General features: G+C 40.8%; 1 protein-coding gene across 3 annotated transcripts in view; it reads right to left on the reverse strand.

Annotated features, from left to right (window-relative positions):
* The window catches only part of daam2 (dishevelled associated activator of morphogenesis 2), a 215432-nt gene that overhangs the window by 93529 nt on the left and 102015 nt on the right, over window positions 1-19888 (reverse strand). For all 3 annotated transcript variants that reach the window (XM_045211645.1, XM_045211643.1, XM_045211644.1), the window contains exon 3: window positions 14039-14128. In XM_045211645.1, coding sequence (XP_045067580.1) covers window positions 14039-14128 — 90 coding nt within the window. The remainder of the gene's footprint in view (window positions 1-14038; window positions 14129-19888) is intronic.

Consider the following 19888-nt stretch of genomic DNA (forward strand, 5'->3'; position numbering starts at 1 on the left):
TTTTATCGCACTGCTTTACTTTATCTTGGCCAGGTCGCAGTTGTAAATGAGAACTTGTTCTCAACTGGCTTACCTGGTTAAATAAAGGTGTAATAAATTAGAAAAATAAAATAAACTCACTAACAGGGATATAAACAAATGTGTGCACAAAATTTGAGAGAAGTAAGCTTTTTGTACATATGGAACATTTCTGGGATTTTTTATTTCAGTTAATGAAACATGGGACCAACACTTTACATGTTGCGTTTATATTTTTGTTCAGCATATATTATACAGTTGAAGTCGGAAGTTTACATACACTTAGGTTGGAGTCATTAAAACTATTTTTTTCAACCACTCCACAAATTTCTTGTTAACAAACTATAGTTTTGGCAAGTCGGTTAGGACGTCTACAGAACTGAAAAAGCGTGTGCGAGCAAGGAGGCCTACAAACCTGACTCAGTTACACCAGCTCTGTCAGGAGGAATGGGCCAGAATTCAACCAACTTATTGTGGGAAGCTTGTGGACGGCTACCCAAAATGTTTGACCCAAGTTAAACAATTTAAAGGCAATGCTACCAAATACTAATTGAGTGTATGTAAACTTCTGACCCACTGGGAATGTGATGAAAGAAATAAAAGCTGAAATAAACAATTCTCTCATCTATTATTCTGACATTTCACATTCTTAAAATAAAGTGGTGATCCTAACTGACCTAGGATTAAATGTCAGGAATTGTGAAAAACTGAGTTTAAATGTATTTGGCTAAGGTGTATGTAAACTTCCGACTTCAACTGTATATAATTATATAAATCATGATTTCTTCAAGAATCAATGGGTATATATAAGTCCATAAATGGATGTACCAAACAAAGACTGCCCATTTAAACATGTTGCCAGTTTGAAGCAGATCACAATCCAAATCAGTGGATTGTCCCTAGCTATTGTCTAACTGTGTGTGTTCTATTGGAGCCTTCCCTACCTAAAGCAGGTTTAAGATATATTGATTGCGGAATTTATAACTGATTTTGTCCGACATAACATAGGTACAGCAAATCCCCTTATTGTATGGGACACTTTTAAATGTGCCTTTATAGACCATGCAATTCAGTACTCATCTCGAAAACAAAAACAACTTAGGTCAAAAGAGTCCATACTAACAAAGGAAATAGAAGGTCTAACAGAACAGATAGAAAGCAATAAAAACTGTAACATAGAGGCTCATAATAAATTAGAGGAAAAACAAAAATAAATTGAAAAACTTATTCAAGAAAGATCAAGTGTAATATATTATAAAAATAAAGCAAACTGGATGGAATAAGGGGAAAAATGCACCAATTTTTTTTTTTAATCTTCAACATAGAAATGCTACCAAAAATAATTTACTGAAACTGGTTACAAATGACGGAGTCACCCATGATTCACCAAATTATATTTTGAAGGAGGATTCAAAGTACTTTAAGCATATGTTTTCATTTCAGTCGCCTACATCTCTTCTAACAAGCTAATTGTAGGGATTTTTTTTTCTATTGATAATGTAAAATGAACAGCCATACAGAAAGACTAATGTGAAGGTGAAATTACAGAGGTGGAACTTCTGGATGCAATTAAAGACTTTAAGTCCAGGAAAACTCCAAGGTTGGATGGCATACCAGTCGAGGTATACCAAAACTTTTTTTATATACTCAGAGGACCATTATTAGCATGTTTTAACCACTCCTATGTAAATGGTAGATTATCAGACACTCAAGAAGGTCTGATTTCATTATTACTGAAACAGGATACAAGTGGGAAATATAAAGATCCAGTCCATTAAAACAATTGGAGGCATCTTACACATCAGTGTTGTGGTTCAAAAATTCTAGCAAAATGTATAGTGCATAGAATTAAAAAGGTATTGTCGGACATTATTATCCATTCTAATCAGACAGGTTTTTTTTTACATGGATGATACATTGGAGATAATATAAGGCAAGTACTGGAAACAATAGAACACTATGAAAAATCTGGGAAACCAGGCCTGCTATTCATAGTAGACTTTGAAAAGGCATGTCATAAAGTACGACTGGAGTTTATATATAAATGCCTGGATCATTTCAATTTTGGAGAATCTCTTATAAAATGGGTTAAAATCATGTATAGTAACCCTAGGTGTAAAATAGTAAATAATGGCTATTTCTCCAAAAGGTTTAAACTGTCAAGAGGAGTAAAACAAGGTTGTCCACTATCGGCATATCTATTTATTATGACAATCGAAATGTTAGCTATTAAAAACAGATCCAACAATATTATCAAGGGATTAGAAATCCAGGGCTTAAAAACAAAGGTGTAATTGCACGCTGATGATTCATGTTTTCTTTTAAATCCACAACTTGAATCCCTCCACAGCCTCATAGAGGATCTAGATACATTTTCTAACCTCTCTGGATTACAACTAAATTATGTTAAATGTACTATATTATGTATTGGATCACTAAAAAAATAATAATAATAACATTACCATGTAGTTTACCAATACAATGATGGTGATGTGGATATACTCAAAATACATATCCCAAATGAAATAAATGATCTCACTCCAATACATTTTAATAGAAAGTTAGCAAAAATTGATAAGATCTTGCTACCATGGAAAGGTAAATACCTCTCTATTTGTGGAAAATTCACCCTGATTAACTCTTTAGTATTATCCCAGTTTACCTATTTGCTTATGGTCTTGCCTACGCCTAGCGAACAGTTTTTTAAATTATATGAGAAAAAAATATCCCATTTTATTTGGAACGGCAAGCCAGACAAAACTAAACGGGCCTATTTAAATAATTAATATGAATTAGGAGGACAGAAATGATTAAATATTAAAGCATTAGACCTATCACTAAAAGCTTCAGTCATACAAAAGTTATACCTAAATCACTATTTCTAAAACAAGCCATAGAAAGTTGGTTGCAATTTCAATTTAATCCTCCAGAAATGACAGAAAAAATAATGCAACAAATATTGTGGTTAAACTCAAATATACTAGTTGATAAAAAAACATTATTTTTTGAAAGAATGTTTAAAAAAGGTATAATCTTCGAAAATGATATCATAGGTAGGACTGGTGGAGTTATTTCACACATTCAGCTAACAAAAACATCTACCCAAAATGGGGGGCAGGTAGCTTAGTGGTTAAGAGCATTGTGCCAGTAACCGAAAGGTCGCTGGTTCTAATCCCCGAGCCAACTAGGTGAAAAATCTGTCAATGTGCCCTTGAGCAAGGCACTTAACCCTAATTGCTCCTGTAAGTCGCTCTGGATAAGAGTGTCTGCTAAATGACTAAAATATAAATGTAAATGTAAAATTACAACCAAATAATTGCAGAATTACCTCAAAAATAGAAGAGGAAAGTGGAAGGGGGAAAAAGTAAGGAAATTGTCTGTCGACGCTGCATTAAAGGACATAACTGGTTAAAGAAAATTGTGATAAATAAAAAAGCATACCAGTTTCATTTAAGGACAATAGGATTGACAGCCGTCCCATATAGATTGCAAAATAGTTGGGAAGAGATGTATGACATACTGATTCCACGCCGGATTCAAAACGTATTATACAAAATTCTTGCTACCAATAGAATGTTATTGATATGGGGGGTACAATCTTCCCAGCTCTGCAGATTTTGCTGCGAATAGACAGAATCATTAGACCATTTGTTTTGGTACTGTCCATTTGTAGCTTGTTTTTGGTCACAGGTCCAGGAATGGCTGAAGGATTGCAATATTTACCTGGAGCTAACCCTGCAGATAGCACTACTGGGTGATCTGAAAAGTCATAGTCAATCGATCAATAATATAATCATACTTTTAGCAAAAATGTTTATTTTCAATTTACAATCTGTAGAAACAATGAGAACAGAAGTGTTCAGAACTTTTGTGAAACATCACAGTACAGTTGAAAAATATATGGCAAATAGAAATCCAATATGGATGGTGTTAAGAGATAGATGGGAGGTGTTGAATGGAGCTGAAGGATGGGACTAATAACAACAAACAACAACTAATAACAACAACATAACTAATGTAAAGCATGCTGTGTCCATAATACAGTGGGGGGGGGAAAATATTTAGTCAGCCACCAATTGTGCAAGTTCTCCCACTTAAAAAGATGAGAGTGGCCTGTAATTTTCATCATAGGTACACGTCAACTATGACAGACAAAATGAGAAAAAAAATCCAGAAAATCACATTGTAGGATTTTTAATGAATTTTTTTGCAAATTATGGTGGAAAATAAGTATTTGGTCAATAACAAAAGTTTCTCAATACTTTGTTATATACCCTTTGTTGGCAATGACACAGGTCAAACGTTTTCTGTAAGTCTTCACAAGGTTTCACACTGTTGCTGGTATTTTGGCCCATTCCTCCATGCACACGGACGTTCAACTCCCTCCAAAGATTTTCTATGGGGTTGAGATCTGGAGACTGGCTAGGCCACTCCAGGACCTTGAAATGCTTCTTACGAAGCAGCTCTTTCGTTGCCCGGGCGGTGTGTTTGGGATCATTGTCATGCTGAAAGACCCAGCCACGTTTCATCTTCAATGCCCTTGCTGATGGAAGGAGGTTTTCACTCAAAATCTCACGATACATGGCCCCATTCATTCTTTCCTTTACACGGATCAGTCGTCCTGGTCCCTTTGCAGAAAAAACAGCCCCAAAGCATGATGTTTCCACCCCCATGCTTCACAGTAGGTATGGTGTTCTTTGGATGCAACTCAGCATTCTTTGTCCTCCAAACACAACGAGTTGAGTTTTTACCAAAAAGTTCTATTTTGGTTTCATCTGACCATATGACATTCTCCCAATCCTCTTCTGGATCATCCAAATGCACTCTAGCAAACTTCAGACGGGCCTGGACATGTACTGGCTTAAGCAGGGGGGACACGTCTGGCACTGCAGGATTTGAGTCCCTGGCGGCGTAGTGTGTTACTGATGGTAGGCTTTGTTACTTTGGTCCCAGCTCTCTGCAGGTCATTCACTAGGTCCCCCCGTGTGGTTCTGGGATTTTTGCTCACTGTTCTTGTGATCATTTTGACCCCACGGGGTGAGATCTTGCGTGGAGCCCCAGATCGAGGGAGATTATCAGTGGTCTTGTATGTCTTCCATTTCCTAATAATTGCTCCCACAGTTGATTTCTTCAAACCAAGCTGCTTACCTATTGCAGATTCAGTCTTCCCAGCCTGGTGCAGGTCTACAATTTTGTTTCTGGTGTCCTTTGACAGCTCTTTGGTCTTGGCCATAGTGGAGTTTGGAGTGAGGTTGTGGACAGGTGTCTTTTATACTGATAACAAGTTCAAACAGGTGCCATTAATACATGTAACGAGTGGAGGACAGAGGAGCCTCTTAAAGAAGAAGTTACAGGTCTGTGAGAGCCAGAAATCTTGCTTGTTTGTAGGTGACCAAATACTTATTTTCCACCATAATTTGCAAATAAATTCATAAAATATCCTACAATGTGATTTTCTGAAAAAAAAATTCTAAATTTGTCTGTCATAGTTGACGTGTACCTTTGATGAAAATTACAGGCCTCTCTCATCTTTTTAAGTGGGAGAACTTGCAATATTGGTGGCTGACAAAATAATTTTTTCCCCCACTGTAAGTACAGTGCCTTGCAAAAGTATTCATCCCCCTTGGTGTTTTTCCTATTGTGTTGCATTACAACCTGTAATCTAAGTGTCACATGATCTCAGTATATATACACCTGTTCTGAAAGGCCCCAGAGTCTGCAACACCACTAAGCAAGGGGCACCACCAAGCAAGCGGCACCATGAAGACCAAGGAGCTCTCCAAACAAGTCAGGGACAAAGTTGTGGAGAAGTACAGATCAGGGTTGGGTTATCAGGGTTGCATCCTACGGAGCACCATTAAATCCATTATAAAAAAATTGGAAAGAATATGGCACCACAACAAACCTGCCAAGAGAGGACCGCCCACCAAAACTCATGGACCAGGCAATGAGGGCATTAATCAGAGAGGCAACAAAGAGACCAAAGATAACCCTGAAGGAGCTGCAAAGCTCCACAGCGGAGATTGGAGTATCTGTTCATACGACCACTTTAAGCCATACACTCCACAGAGCTGGGCTTTACGGAAGAGTGGCCAGAAAAAAGCCATTGCTTAAAGAAAAAAATAAGCAAACACGTTTGGTGTTCGCCAAAAGGGATGTGGGAGAAGGTACTCTGGTCAGATGAGACTAAAACTGAGCTTTTTGGCCATCAAGGAAAACGCTATGTCTGGCGCAAACCCAACACGTCTCATAACCCCGAGAACACCATCCTCACAGTGAAGCATGGTGGTGGTAGCGTCATGCTGTGGGGATGTTTTTCCATCGGCAGTGACTGGAAAACTGGTCAAAATTGAATGAATAATGGATGGCGCTAAATACAGGGAAATTCTTGAGGGAAACCTGTTTCAGTCTTCCAGAGATTTGAGACTGGGACAGAGGTTCACCTTCCAGCAGGACAATGACCCTAAGCATACTGCTAAAGCAACACTTGAGTGGTTTAAGGGGAAACATTTAAATGTCTTGGAACGGCCTAGTCAAAGCCCAGACCTCAATCCAATTGAGAATCTGTGGTATGACTTAAAGATTGCTGTACACAAGCAGAACCCATCCAACTTGAAGGAGCAGGAGCAGTTTTGCCTTGAAGAATGGGCAAAAATCCCAGTGGCTAGATGTGCCAAGCTTATAGAGACATACCCCAAGAGACTTGCAGCTGTAATTTATGCAAAAGGTAGCTCTACAATGTATCGACTTTGGGGGAGGTGAATAGTTATGCAAGCTCAAGTTTTCAGATTTTTTTGTCTAATTTCTTGTTTGTTTCACAATAAAACATATTTTGCATCTTCAAAGTGGTAGGCATGTTGTGTAAATCAAATGATACAAACCCCACAAAAATCCATTATAATTCCAGGTTGTAAGGCAACAAAATAGGAAAAATGCCAAGGGGGGTGAACACGTTCAGGTTTCAAGCTATATAGGTTATAGTTTGAGAGCTTTTGTGAAAGAGCACAGTTAGAAAGATATGACATATAGAAGCAAACCGGATAGACATCATGAAAATGATCGGAGATGTTGAGGGTAGAGGAAGTTCAGGAGTAAAAACAAACAAAATATAATTATTGTAAAATTGACTGTGTCCATAAAATGTATATTACATTTACATTACATTTTAGTCATTTAGCAGACGCTCTTATCCAGAGCGACTTACAGGAGCAATTAGGGTTAAGTGCCTTGCTCAAGGGCACATCAACAGATTTTTCACCTAGTCGGCTCAGGGATTACAACCAGCGACCTTTCGGTTACTGGCACAATGCTCTTAACCACTAAGCTACCTGCCGCCCCATAGTATGTATAAACTGGAAGTAGAGGCCTAAGCGTTGTTGTTCACTAGTTTACTCCAATTAGGGAACGGGTGGTGGGGTTGGAAAGGGGAACTATATTTAAAAGAAAGGATATGTATATATGTATGTATATGTATTTATATGTATGTATGTGCATATATATATATATATATATATATATATACAGTGGGGAAAAAAAGTATTTAGTCAGCCACCAATTGTGCAAGTTCTCCCACTTAAAAAGATGAGAGAGGCCTGTAATTTTCATCATAGGTACACGTCAACTATGACAGACAAAATTAGAAAAAAAAATCCAGAAAATCACATTGTAGGATTTTTAATGAATTTATTGGCATATGATGGTGGAAAATAAGTATTTGGTCAATAACAAATGTTTCTCAATACTTTGTTATATACCCTTTGTTGGCAATGACACAGGTCAAACGTTTTCTGTAAGTCTTCACAAGGTTTTCACACACTGTTGCTGGTATTTTGGCCCATTCCTCCATGCAGATCTCCTCTAGAGCAGTGATGTTTTGGGGCTGTCGCTGGGCAACACAGACTTTCAACTCCCCTCCAAATATTTTCTATGGGGTTGAGATCTGGAGACTGGCTAGGCCACTCCAGGACCTTGAAATGCTTCTTACGAAGCCACTCCTTCGTTGCCCGGGCGGTGTGTTTGGGATCATTGTCATGCTGAAAGACCCAGCCACGTTTCATCTTCAATGCCCTTGCTGATGGAAGGAGGGTTTCACTCAAAATCTCACGATACATGGCCCCATTCATTCTTTCCTTTACACGGATCAGTCGTCCTGGTCCCTTTGCAGAAAAAACAGCCCCAAAGCATGATGTTTCCAACCCCATGCTTCACAGTAGGTATGGTGTTCTTTTGGATGCAACTCAGCATTCTTTGTCCTCCAAACATGACGAGTTGAGTTTTTACCAAAAAAGTTATATTTTGGTTTCATCTGACCATATGACATTCTCCCAATCCTCTTCTGGATCATCCAAATGCACTTCAGACGGGCCTGGACATGTACTGGCTTAAGCAGGGGGGACACGTCTCGCACTGCAGGATTTGAGTCCCTGGCGGCGTAGTGTGTTACTGATGGTTGGCTTTGTTACTTTGGTCCCAGCTCTCAGCAGGTCATTCACTACGTCCCCCGTGTGGTTCTGGGATTTTTGCTCACCGTTCTTGTGATCATTTTGACCCCACGGGGTGAGATCTTGCATGGAGCCCCAGATCGAGGGAGATTATCAGTGGTCTTGTATGTCTTCCATTTCCTAATAATTGCTCCCACAGTTGATTTCTTCAAACCAAGCTGCTTACCTGTTGCAGATTCAGTCTTCCCAGCCTGGTGCAGGTCTACAATTTTGTTTTTGGTGTCCTTTGACAGCTCTTTGGTCTTGGCCATTGTGAAGTTTGGAGTGTGACTGTTTGAGGTTGTGGACAGGTGTCTTTTATACTGATAACAAGTTCAAACAGGTGCCATTAATACAGGTAACAAGTGGAGGACAGAGGAGCCTCTTAAAGAAGAAGTTACAGGATCTTTGAGAGCCAGAAATCTTGCTTGTTTGTAGGTGACCAAATACTTATTTTCCACCATAATTTGCAAATAAATTCATTAAAAATCCTACAATGGGATTTTCTGGATTTTTTTTTCTCAATTTGTCTGTCATAGTTGACGTGTACCTATGATGAAAATTACAGGCCTCTCTCATCTTTTTAAGTGGGAGAACTTGCACAATTGGTGGCTGACTAAATACTTTTTTGCCCCACTGTTATATATATATATATATATATATATATATATATATATATATATATATATATATATATATATTTGTGAGAAACAAAACATATGGGGGTTTGGAAGTGATGCAGACAATTACATTGATGGAAGTTACAATCTACCTTAAAAAAAAAAGAAGATTGCCCATTTAAACATGTTGCCAGTTTGAAGCAGATCAGAATCCAAATCAGTGGATTGTCACTAGCCATTGTGTAACTGTGTGTGTTCTATTGGAGCCTTTCCCTACCTAAATAAGGTTTAAGATATAGTGATTGCCCATAAGATCAACATCCTGTCAGTTGCGGTCAGTGCCGTTTAAGATGAGGGAGGATGATTTGTTTTTCACGAGCATGGGTTTATTTATATTACATCATATTGGATGACTGTCATTCATATTCCATCCACCCAGTTCAATGTAACAGCGATAGGTTTAGGCTACTAAATGATACTAAAATTTTCCCTATAGCCATCATGAGATTGTTACAACCTAGCCTATGAATAACATTTTACAACGTAGGTGCACATATGTCAAGAGACAAATTTGAGGTGACAGACTGTGACACATGGACAGACAGTGACTTTCAAAACCGCCTTGCACACTCTTGCCTGCATCTAGCTGATAAAGCCCTCAGAGTCAATTCTGGACCTCGAATCCAGTTGCACTGCATTTTTCAGTCAGGGACTGATTTCAGTCAGGGACTGATTTAGACCTGTGACACCAGGTGTGTGCAATTAATTATCAGGTAGAACAGAAAACCTGCAGGCTCCGGACCTCGTAGGGTAAGAGTTGAGTACCCCTGTGATATAGGGTGTAATCATTAGTCCAACAGTTGCAAACAAGAGTTTCTATTGGACAAATTCAGGGATGTTTACCCCCATTTTGTTCCATTTGCTTCAGTTTAAGAAAAGTTTTTTCAACAGAATCGGCGGAATCAATACACCCCGATCACGCGTATACACAGTTCACTTTCATAGCAGCCACGTTGTATTCCTTCTCGCATATATGCGCTCTCCTCCTCTCACCTTCGCTTGTGGACTTCAATGCACAACACATCAGCTGTATGTGACCAAGCAAAAAATAACTTTCTACTACACACAGCCTACATCATTGTCACCATATTAGCTAAAGCAACATCATAGTCAGCATAGCTAATAGAACTTACGCGTTAGTAAACCCGCTACAATCAATCAGGAACGTTACAGTGTAGAGTCAGTAAGCAGTTACATCGGCGGGCCCCGGTGGCAGTAAATTAGTAAAACCAAAAGCTTACCTTGACCTGGAAGAGTTCCAGTGTTGTGTTGGATAGTCATAGCCAGCTAGCTAACGTAGCATCCCTCTGTTAGAGTAGGGTGTTTCGGTAGGCTAAACTAGCTAGCTGCATTTGCTAGCTAAATAAGTGAAAAAAAATGTTTCTCTCTATTTCTCCCTTGCTTCTCGGGCACATGCACGCTGACACGGTCGCCAGTTGTACGGTGTTTCCTCCGACACATTGGTGCGGCTGGCTTCCGGGTTAAGCGAGCAGTGTCGTCAAGAAGCAGTGCGGCTTGGCAGGGTCATGTTTCAGAGGACGCATGACTCTCGACCTTTGCCCTCCGTAGGGGAGTGGCCGCGATGGGACAAGACTAACTACCAATTGGATATCACGAAATTGGGGAGAAAAAAATAAAAAATATAAACTATTGTCTTTCTCTCTCTTTGAGTCAACTACTCATCACATTTTATGCACTGCAGTGCTAGCTAGCTGTAGCTTATGCTTTCAGTACTAGATTAATTATCTGATCCTTTGATTGGGTGAACAACATGTCAGTTCATGCTGCAAGAGCTCTGATAGGCTGGAGGATGTCCTCCGGAAGTTACTGTGTGAGTCTATGGAAGGAGGTGAGAACCATGAGCCTCCTAGATTTTATTTTGAAGTCAATGTACCCAGAGGAGGGCGGAAGCTAGCAGTCCTCCGGCTACACCACGGTGCTACCCTATAGAGTGCTGTTGAGGCTACTGTAGACCTTATTTGCAAAATAGTGTGTTTTAATCAATTATTTGTTTTATCTAAAAAGGATAACTTTTTAAATGTTTTACAATATATATTTTTAGGAAATTCACTGAGGATGATGGTACTCCCCTTCCTCCTCTAAGGAGCCTCCACTGCATCCTGTGTGTAGTGGTAATGCTGCAGCCTCCGGTACACATGTCTATGGTGTTGGCATAGGTTCGAATACGGGCTACTAACCTCTCTCTCTCTTTCCCCACTATCATCTTCTTTCTATCAGTTCAATAAAATCCAAAAATACTTTTAAAATATACCGATATTTTAAGTTCAAGATCCTAAACCGCACTACACTGCAGTTTTACAGCTACATTTGTAAAGTGGACTTGAGTTACTCAGAAAACTCTTATTGGCTTTCCTAATGTTATCATACAGGCAAAACAACAACAACAACAGCAACAACAGCAGCTGCTGGTTTGGCCCAAATAACAAGAGGGCCACTGTTTCTAGAGACTGAGGGAAGGAAAGTTTCCCTAATCCGTGCTATGGCTCTGAGGTACTTCGCATTAAAATCACTGTCATTTCGACCAAACAATGGCTGCTTTGTGTGTGTGTGTGTGTGTGTGTGTGTGTGCATGCCTGCATGCGTGCGTGCCTGCCTGCATGCGTGCCTGCATATGTCCGTATGTCTCTGTGTGTGATTAAGTGTGTGTGTGTACGTGTGTGTGTGTGTGTGTGTGTGTGTGTGTTTGCGTACACATCGTCCTGCATTCTAAGCAGTCGGTGGTGCTGTTCTTCTCCCCATTTCCCTATTCTCCATTACCCCTGGCTGCCTATGAATGAGAGGTGTGTTTGGTGTGTACTCCTTGTTTCTGTTCTGACTTGTTCCTTGGTCCTGGCCTATGTTTCCTGGCTCTGCGTCCGGCTGATTTAGTACAGGAGACTCACAAAGGAAATGGGTTTTGACTGGGGAGCCAGGAAAGGAACAAAGAGACTTAACCCTCACTCCTAGACCTTCAATCCTAGAACCTCAGAAATAAACCCTCACTCCTAGACCCTCACTCCTAGAACCTCAGTCTTAAACCCTTCACTCCTAGATACTCACTGTTTAACCGGTCTACATTTGTTGGAGTGTGTATGACTATTACTGTACAAAGAGTGTGTCAGTTTTGAATCAATTTTGATACAATTTTGAATAAACCTGAGGTGTCGAAGCCTTCTTGTCTTGCAATCGGTACAGACCTTGGTCAAATACAAATACACACTTAAAAGTATTTGAGGTGCACTTGATTTAGGTGTATTTGCACTTTTGGGACTATTCCAAACTAAATCAGGAGCAGGCTCAAGTATTTGATAGCATTTGACATGCGTTTCTTCTAAAACACCATTCAGTCCTTCAAACTCTTTTCCTAAATATGGCCTTTTCTCAATTGGGTAACAGTTTGTCCTCTTCTCGACTCCTTAGTCCTCCTCTCCTCCATGACCCTCAAACCGGTAAGTTGTCGCCATATGTGGAAGAGTGTAAATGAATTAATAGGTGAACAGAGGAGTTTCCTCCTCTCTTCGATTGCCTCCTCCAGCGGAGGATGCTCAGGTGTATCCTACCGCGGAAGAGCTTTGAAATCAGCCACACACCCTTTGAAACCGCTGTTGTTTTCTCAAAGGAGAAAAATGTGTAAACATTTTTAAAATGATAGCTACTTATCCTTTTATCTATAAAACAAAAAGATTGAGAAGAGGAGTTAACTCCTCCGTTCACCTAACTATAGAGGACGGGAGGAGAGGACGTGAGGAGTCTATGAAATCCAATTGAGAAAAGGCCCATGTCTTTCTTTCCAGTAGTTCCAACCTTCCAGGGGTATAGAAATCCTACACACAGGGACAGTTCTAGGCATAAGCGGTCGCTTAGGGCCCCCGGCCACTTGGGGACGAGACCATTTACTTACTATTGACTGTTAGAATAGTAGAATACACCAGGTGCAATTTAGAAATTTGGTTATGAATCAGCCATTTTTCTCATGTTATGTAAGTCACTAACAGTCACTCAATTAGCAATATCAGCTAACAATTTTTAGATTGGTAGTTAGTCTAGACAGCTATCTAAACTTGTAGTAATCATGGTGGAACACCGACCGGGCACACGGGGCACGTGCCCAGGGGCCTTGACCTCCAGGGGGTCACCACTGATTTTGTTAGTCATTCTCACTTACATATCATATTAACATGGCATTAGTCATTACAAAATGTGTCGAATTGCAGGAAATTAGCTGTAAAACTGCCATTTTTTTCTCTCTGCCCCATGGCAAAATGAGTAGAAATGCATGACATTTGTTATAAAATTGCTAAGTTGTCTTTACTGCCCATGGCAAAATGTGTAGAATTGCAGGAAATTAAATCTCTCTTAGGGCCCCCAAAAGGCTACACAGGAGCGCATGTGCACGGTCAAAAAATGCATGTGCTTTGCCCATGTCTACATCCCAAATTGCGCCCAAGCCCAGGCTCTGTTCAAAAGTAGTGCACTACATAGGGAATAGGGTGCCATTTGGAAAGCACACCCTGTGTATTTATTTCATTTGCTGTTGAGGAAGGGGCCCAAGCTCACTTTTTTATATCGAGAATGTCTTTTCCTCACGGAGACCTGACCACAGAGTAAACCGGCACTGTTATGGATCGAGAAAGGAGGGACGTTATGGCAAGAGAGAGGGGTGAAAGGGAGGTCTAACCAAAATGTTCCCCCCTTTCAGACAGTATGTTGACAATCTGAAGCTGCACGAAGGAACAGTCTGTTCAAGAGATGAGGTTGGATATAGCGTGTGTGTGTGTATGTGCGTGTCTATTCAACTAAGGGAAATGGGATAAATGTTGTTGATTTTAAATAATGTTCTGTGTGTATGTCAGAACTCACCTTCTTCTTGCTGCAGTAGATCTGCCATTTCTTCTCGGCGGGTAGAGCAAACATTGCCTCCCTGTTCTTGTCTGTCAGGTCCAATTCATCCTGTGACAACAGAAAAGGCAATGAATCAATCAGTCAGTCACAATCAATCCATCAATCAAGGAATTAAGTAATCAGTTATAGGATTATCTAATGTATTGTTTTGAGGCTTCATAATGATATGTCAAGAATTACATACTGTATAACTCATTAACACTAGAACCGCTAAAGCAGTCATTTGGACTGCTCATGAATTGTATTGTTTTATTACTCTGAGTCTGCCATTTTTAAAGTATGCCCCCCTCCGTCCTTGAATTTTCCTAAATAAGTCTATATAACACACTGTTATAACCAGTTTTAGGAGGGCATGTCTTTTTTTGAATGGTTTACCCCCGTTGCCCCTCCTTCTCCCGACCGTTGAAAGTGCCGTGCACAGTTTATAATCACCCTGATAATTGCCTCAAAACTGAACCTAAACTATAATTTCACACATATAGTATAATAACAGATTAAATAAATGAAGTAAAGTATGATGGGGGAGAAAGGGGGGAGAATGGGTGAGTTGATGAGCGAGGGTAAGTGAACGATGCATAATTACGTAATCACCAATTGTGAATGAAGTCTTCTCAGTCTACTCTGGCCTACTTGGAGTACACAATTGACAAAATCTGAATGAAAACGACTCTGATGTTTGGGAAGAAATGAATCATGACATCTCTGATGATTATTCTTCTGATTCTGAGCCTCAGCCTGAACCTACACCTCCAAAGCCTAAGCGCAAAAAAAGCCAGAACAGTGCGCACTGAGCAGGTGCCCACGCCACCACCAAATGAAACGGTGAGACAGGAGAGAGGAAGGGGCGGCACCTTTTGGCTAGAACGAGCCGGGCTGATTAACAGCACAAAATGTCATCACTGAGAGAGCAGACCCTACAAAATGCAAAAAAACATCAGCAACACACTCACCAGCTTTTGTTGTTTATGTGACATTGACATTCTCCAACTGATGCAAATGCGTGAAGAAGCACATCACGTAAGCACGAGCTAACAATAATTTACTATTTTTTACTGCTGTCATATCGACAAATATTCATTATAATGGCATCATTGCTTTTGTGCTAAATTTCACTATTTATCAAGCACATTTGGCGCTTATAATGATCTTTAGGCTACTGATGTTTTCATAATTTGACCGCACGTCTTGCTGACTGTGGTTGGGGTATAAATGTTTTTGTTGTTATAAAAATACGCTTTTACCGCGTTCCAACACATATGTTTTTTGTTTTTACATACTGTATACCCTACAGGGTCATAAACTAATGAAAATGCTATTGTGTTCTAATGTTACCTAAAACCTTCATAAACACAACCAAATTATTATTTTTGCGATAGCATATATGAAATGTATTAATTACACGGTTAGAATGTTGCAGTCAGAATGACTGCTCATTAGCTTGAAGGGGGGTCCCTCGAGGCCCAGCGGTTCTAGTGTTAAGCAACAATACACTCAACGTTTAATGCCAGTCAGCCCGTAAATTCAACAATGAGTCAGTATGTCATTCATCCGATTGTCGCAACAAACCTGCCGCGACACCTCTGATGGGTTTAGTATTCAATGCGGTGTCCATTTGTTCACCCTGGAACAAGGTGCTTCCCTCCCGGAGACTTTTGAAATGCATATGAGCTAAGGAAATGAATCTCAGCCATGGAAGAAAGTAAGCCAAGTCTTGGAAAGAGCCCTCTAGCAGTAGAGAGAAAAGAAAGAGGGACAGATAGAGAGAGAGAGAGAGAGAGAGAGAGAGAGAGAGAGAGAGAGAGAGAGAGAGAGAGAGAGAGAGAGAGAGAGAGAGAGAGAGAGAGAGAGAGAGAGAGAGAGAGAGAGAGAGAGAGAGAGAGAGGGTAGAGGAGGAGATGTTAAAGAGCCAGGCTTTGTGGTCCACTCTCCACTAATCTGGGCCATAATGACTAGGTTGCCATGATGTCAACCATGCAACCAGCCCCCCAACCGGGCCCCATCTGAGTTTGGGGTCTGGGCCTGGACAAGCAAAGCCAGGGGATTCATGTTTTATTGTTAAGCATAGCATCAGGGTTCAAATGTTCAATTACAACACATTGGTTTGGCTCACTTCCGGGATAAACGGCCAGTGTGTTAAGAAGCAGCGCGGCTTGGCAGAGCATGTTTCGAAGAACGCATGTCCCGATCTTCGCCTCTCCCGAGCCCGTTGGGTAGTTGTCGAAATGAGACAAGGTCGTAACTACCAATTGGATATCACGACATTGGGAGAAAATGGGGTTAAATTTAATAAACAATAGTAAAAAGTTTATAAAAATGTACAATTACAGAATCTGAATTACAAGATTATTTTATATACAAGAAAACAAACATAGGACTGCCAGGGGATTCAGAGGAGCTGTCTTCAGCTATTCAGCTGGGAGGACATGGCCGGCATTCTAAGCAGCCACTGTTAGGAGTGGCATCACCTCTAAGCCAGGCATTTCAATGGGAGAGCCAACTGCAGAAATGCAGTAGACATAGGAAGGAATATAACTTTTTAATTGCATCTTATTTCACCTTTATTTATAAAGGTAATTCAGTTTAGTCTGGCTGTTTTTTTTTTTTTTTTACAATTCATGTCCAAATCATCCTTTGTTAAGTATCTAAAAATGTTTTGTCTAACTCAAAGAAGTTACTTATAGATTATATGGACAAGCGCGAAAATGATAATATAGGTACCATTGACTTTCATTGGATTTGTGCCACAAATGCAAACAATTTAGCATTTGAAACAGTGGCCAGGTAAACAAAACCAAGGCATGGCTTGCTGTCATATTCTGTCCAATGACTGCTTGCAGGGTAAGGAAACCAATATGTACATTTGTAATGTGGGAGAACTCTCTCTTTAAGAGCAGATTAGGTATTACAATGACATTATTATGATTATATTTTTGGGTGAGAACGGAGGTCCAAACTTCCTTGCATATTTTAGTGAAGTTTTAGATAGGATAGTAGGACGTGAGACATGGGGATAGACAAAGGAGGAGGAGAAACAGGTAGGAAGGGCACAGACAGTCAGCGAAGCCGAGGCTCAAACTCCCGTGGCCATGGAGGGTATGTGTAGTCCGGAGTCAGGAGTGTTACTGCTGCGCCAGACTAATGCATTATTGCAATAGATTATGTTTACTAGTTTAAGTAGTGCACTATATGAGGCATAGGGTGCCATTTGGGATACACACATAGCTTTCAGTCCTCATACAGTTCAGCCCTGCACCAGAAACCCATTCTGAAATGCATTCTCTGCAGACTTATAAACTACAGAATGAAATTGGGATCGGGAGAGGAAAAACACAAACTCTGATGTTCTGGGCTGATTGCCTACTCACGGGTCAGAGCCCCGGTGTCCAAACCACTGATGTTTTCGAGATGATCTGGCGAGTTCGGGAATCAGTAAGGAAAAGACCCCTGGATTATAACCAGATGGGAAAGAGGCCCGGTGAGCTTATCCTCTCCTGTTCCTCCACTCAGCCCCCGCCTCCTGTTTATGACCTCGCCAGGCCTGGGCTGCATCCCAAATGGCATGCTATTCCCTACATAGTGCACAACTTTTGACGAGAACCCTATGGACCCTGGTCAAAAGTTGTGTACTACGTAGGTAGAATGATTTGTTCTTAACTGACTTGCCTAGTTAAATAAAGGTTAAATAAAAAAAATAAAAAGATTGGGTGAGAGATTGCGAGAGCGAGAGAAAGCGAGAGAGAGCGAGCGAGGCAGAGAGAGAGTGAGCGAGAGAGGCAGAGAGAGAGAGCGAGTGTGCACAGTTACACCACAACCCCCCTAAAAAAAATCACATGGCTTTCCTCATGACCAGTGGCACCCCAACCCTCCAAAACCGAATCTGAGAATCGAAAAAACCTCCTGCACCCCTTCACTGGTATGCCCCCACATTGGCCCGTGCTCCTGTGGAATTCACATAAACCAAAGCTAATATTGATACACCTGCTGTCGGAAAAAGAAAAATACATACCTGGCCTTTCGTAACACCAACTGATATTCATATTTCAGCTAAAAACCTAATTGAATAATGTTAGAAATTAAAACGGGTATCAAGCACATTGGATATGACATGCGAGTTAGCTAGCTAGTATTCTCGGAAATCAATAACTGAAATCTTGTATAATTGCGTCAGTTACTCGATTAAGTTCTGGGGGAAGATGCTAGAACGAAAATATGCTAGAACGAGGAGCAGAAGCAGGGCGGTAGCGCCTCCCCCCTCTCTCTGCAAGTTTCAGTCAAGTCTACGGGCCCCCTCCCCTTCCCAATTCCGAAAGACATGCACACCCACTTAATTGTGATTTGTCAAAATAACCAGTGACGAAAAACCTGCGAGCCAAAACAACTACTGTTGACAGATGTTACGATACAATTGATGTTATGTAGTCTGTCCACAAAGGATAAGCTAGCTAGCTACTCGAATATCTGTCATTCATTCCTTTGTCCCACTGCTGAGGAACTCATGAACTGTCTGCAGTGAGATGATCCACACACCGGTGTAGAAATGGATACAACAGAAGCTGAAACTTTCATATTCCCTCTAGTATACCACATTGAAGCATTGAAGGATTAGAAGGGTCGGGTCTGTGTGACGTGATGTACAGTATGAGAGTAGATTATTTTATCAGTAGTTCGAGGAGAGACAAACCATCTTCAGTGGCCTTGTGATTAGAGTGTCCGCCTGAAATTGGAAGGTTGGGGGTTCAATCCCCAGTCGAGTCATACCAAATCCTCTAAAAATGGGATCTGATGCCTTTCTGCTTGGCACTTAGCATTAATGAAATAGATTGGGGTTAAGGCCATGCGAAAGACTAGTGTCCTGTCCAGAGGGCGTACTTGTACATCAAGCTGCCTCACACTACAGAAACAGGAGATGCTCTATTGGCAATTCTGGCTTGGACAAGGCTTACTTGTTCAATGCTTACTTTTTTCCCCCTATGATAGACTGCTACTTAGACCCGTCAATGAGACTAAATAATTCTGAGCTGAGCAGGCCTGATAAGAAAGTGGACAAAAGGATAAGATTGTGTGTTAGTTTTGTTAATTTTGTGTGCAAGTGTGTGTGGAGAGAGAGAGAGAGAGAGAGAGAGAGAGAGAGAGAGAGAGAGAGAGAGAGAGAGAGAGAGAGAGAGAGAGAGAGAGAGAGAGAGAGAGAGAGAGAGAGACGTGGAGAGGAAATGGTAAGGGAAGGAAAAGGTGTGTGTGAGTAGGTGTGAGGTGTGTGCATATAGGAGTACATGTGGATGAGTGATTATGGTAAGGAATGATTGATGGTGTGAGATATTGAACACAGGGAGAATGTGTGTGTGGCTTAAAGATGCACTGTCAAACATTTGCATAATTTCAGCCAGTAGTTTTGAAAGTAGCGCTCACGAGCCGAATGTGGTCCCCGAAAATTGTGTACTACGTCACATATGTGCATTTATGTGCACCACATCATTGCTGTCTCTCTCTGCTGTGGGGCCCGCCCTGCAACCTCATTGGATAATGCTGGGCAGGCCTCTTGCTAGTTGTTGCTCAAATGGCGAGGGACTGAAGCTCATTGGCTGAAACTCAAATTACTAGGGGGCTGGCGCACGTGGGGGAAAATCTAGGGAAAATGACACTGCACAGCATCTAGAAAACAGTAGCTTTCAAACTAGGGATTTCATGGCAAAATGAGGTAAAACAGTAATGCTGCTCATAGATTATGCATATTTGAACTACAAATTCCATCCAGCCCAAAGCGGGAGGTCTAAAAAAATCAGCCATTCAATCTCTTTAGGTATGATGCTT

Source organism: Coregonus clupeaformis, chromosome 37, assembly GCF_020615455.1.
Source record: "Coregonus clupeaformis isolate EN_2021a chromosome 37, ASM2061545v1, whole genome shotgun sequence".
NCBI lineage: Eukaryota > Metazoa > Chordata > Actinopteri > Salmoniformes > Salmonidae > Coregonus > Coregonus clupeaformis.